Genomic DNA, 370 nt, shown 5'->3' on the forward strand with positions numbered 1-370 from the left:
TCTCAGCATCCAGGGTGCTTTGCATGGACTCCACAACTCGGATGTGATTTCTCTTCAGTTGTTCGATCTCCTCATCTTTCTCTGCTATCTTCCTGTCAATCTCAGACTTCACTTGGTTGAGCTCAAGTTGGAGGCGCAGGATCTTCCCTTCTTCATGTTCTAGGGAGGCCTGGATGAGAATAAAGTAGAAGACTAGCGCCACATTTAAATAATATCTCTAAACTTTCACGCAAACACTCTTTTTGTCTGGGGATGACTTCATAGTGCTTATAATGAAATAGAGATCAAAGACATGTAAGAAGGCAAGAAATAATGCTGTGTACCTCAGCTTCCTCCAAAGCAGCCTGGATTTCAGATTTCTCCTGCTCAA

General features: G+C 43.0%; 1 protein-coding gene across 1 annotated transcript in view; it reads right to left on the bottom strand.

The window, feature by feature from the left end:
* Positions 1–365, bottom strand: part of LOC104548672 (myosin-8-like) — a gene marked incomplete at its 5' end in the record, with an annotated part of 3,619 nt that extends 3,254 nt beyond the window's left edge. Inside the window, 2 exons of the mRNA XM_010194763.1 lie at positions 1–169; positions 324–365. The exon at positions 1–169 is cut by the window's left edge and continues 170 nt beyond it. Coding sequence (XP_010193065.1) covers positions 1–169; positions 324–365 — 211 coding nt within the window. The remainder of the gene's footprint in view (positions 170–323) is intronic.
* Positions 366–370: the final 5 nt, after the last annotated feature.

The sequence above is a fragment of the Mesitornis unicolor genome, unplaced genomic scaffold (genome assembly GCF_000695765.1).
Source record: "Mesitornis unicolor isolate BGI_N332 unplaced genomic scaffold, ASM69576v1 scaffold24110, whole genome shotgun sequence".
Classification (NCBI taxonomy): Eukaryota; Metazoa; Chordata; class Aves; order Mesitornithiformes; family Mesitornithidae; genus Mesitornis; species Mesitornis unicolor.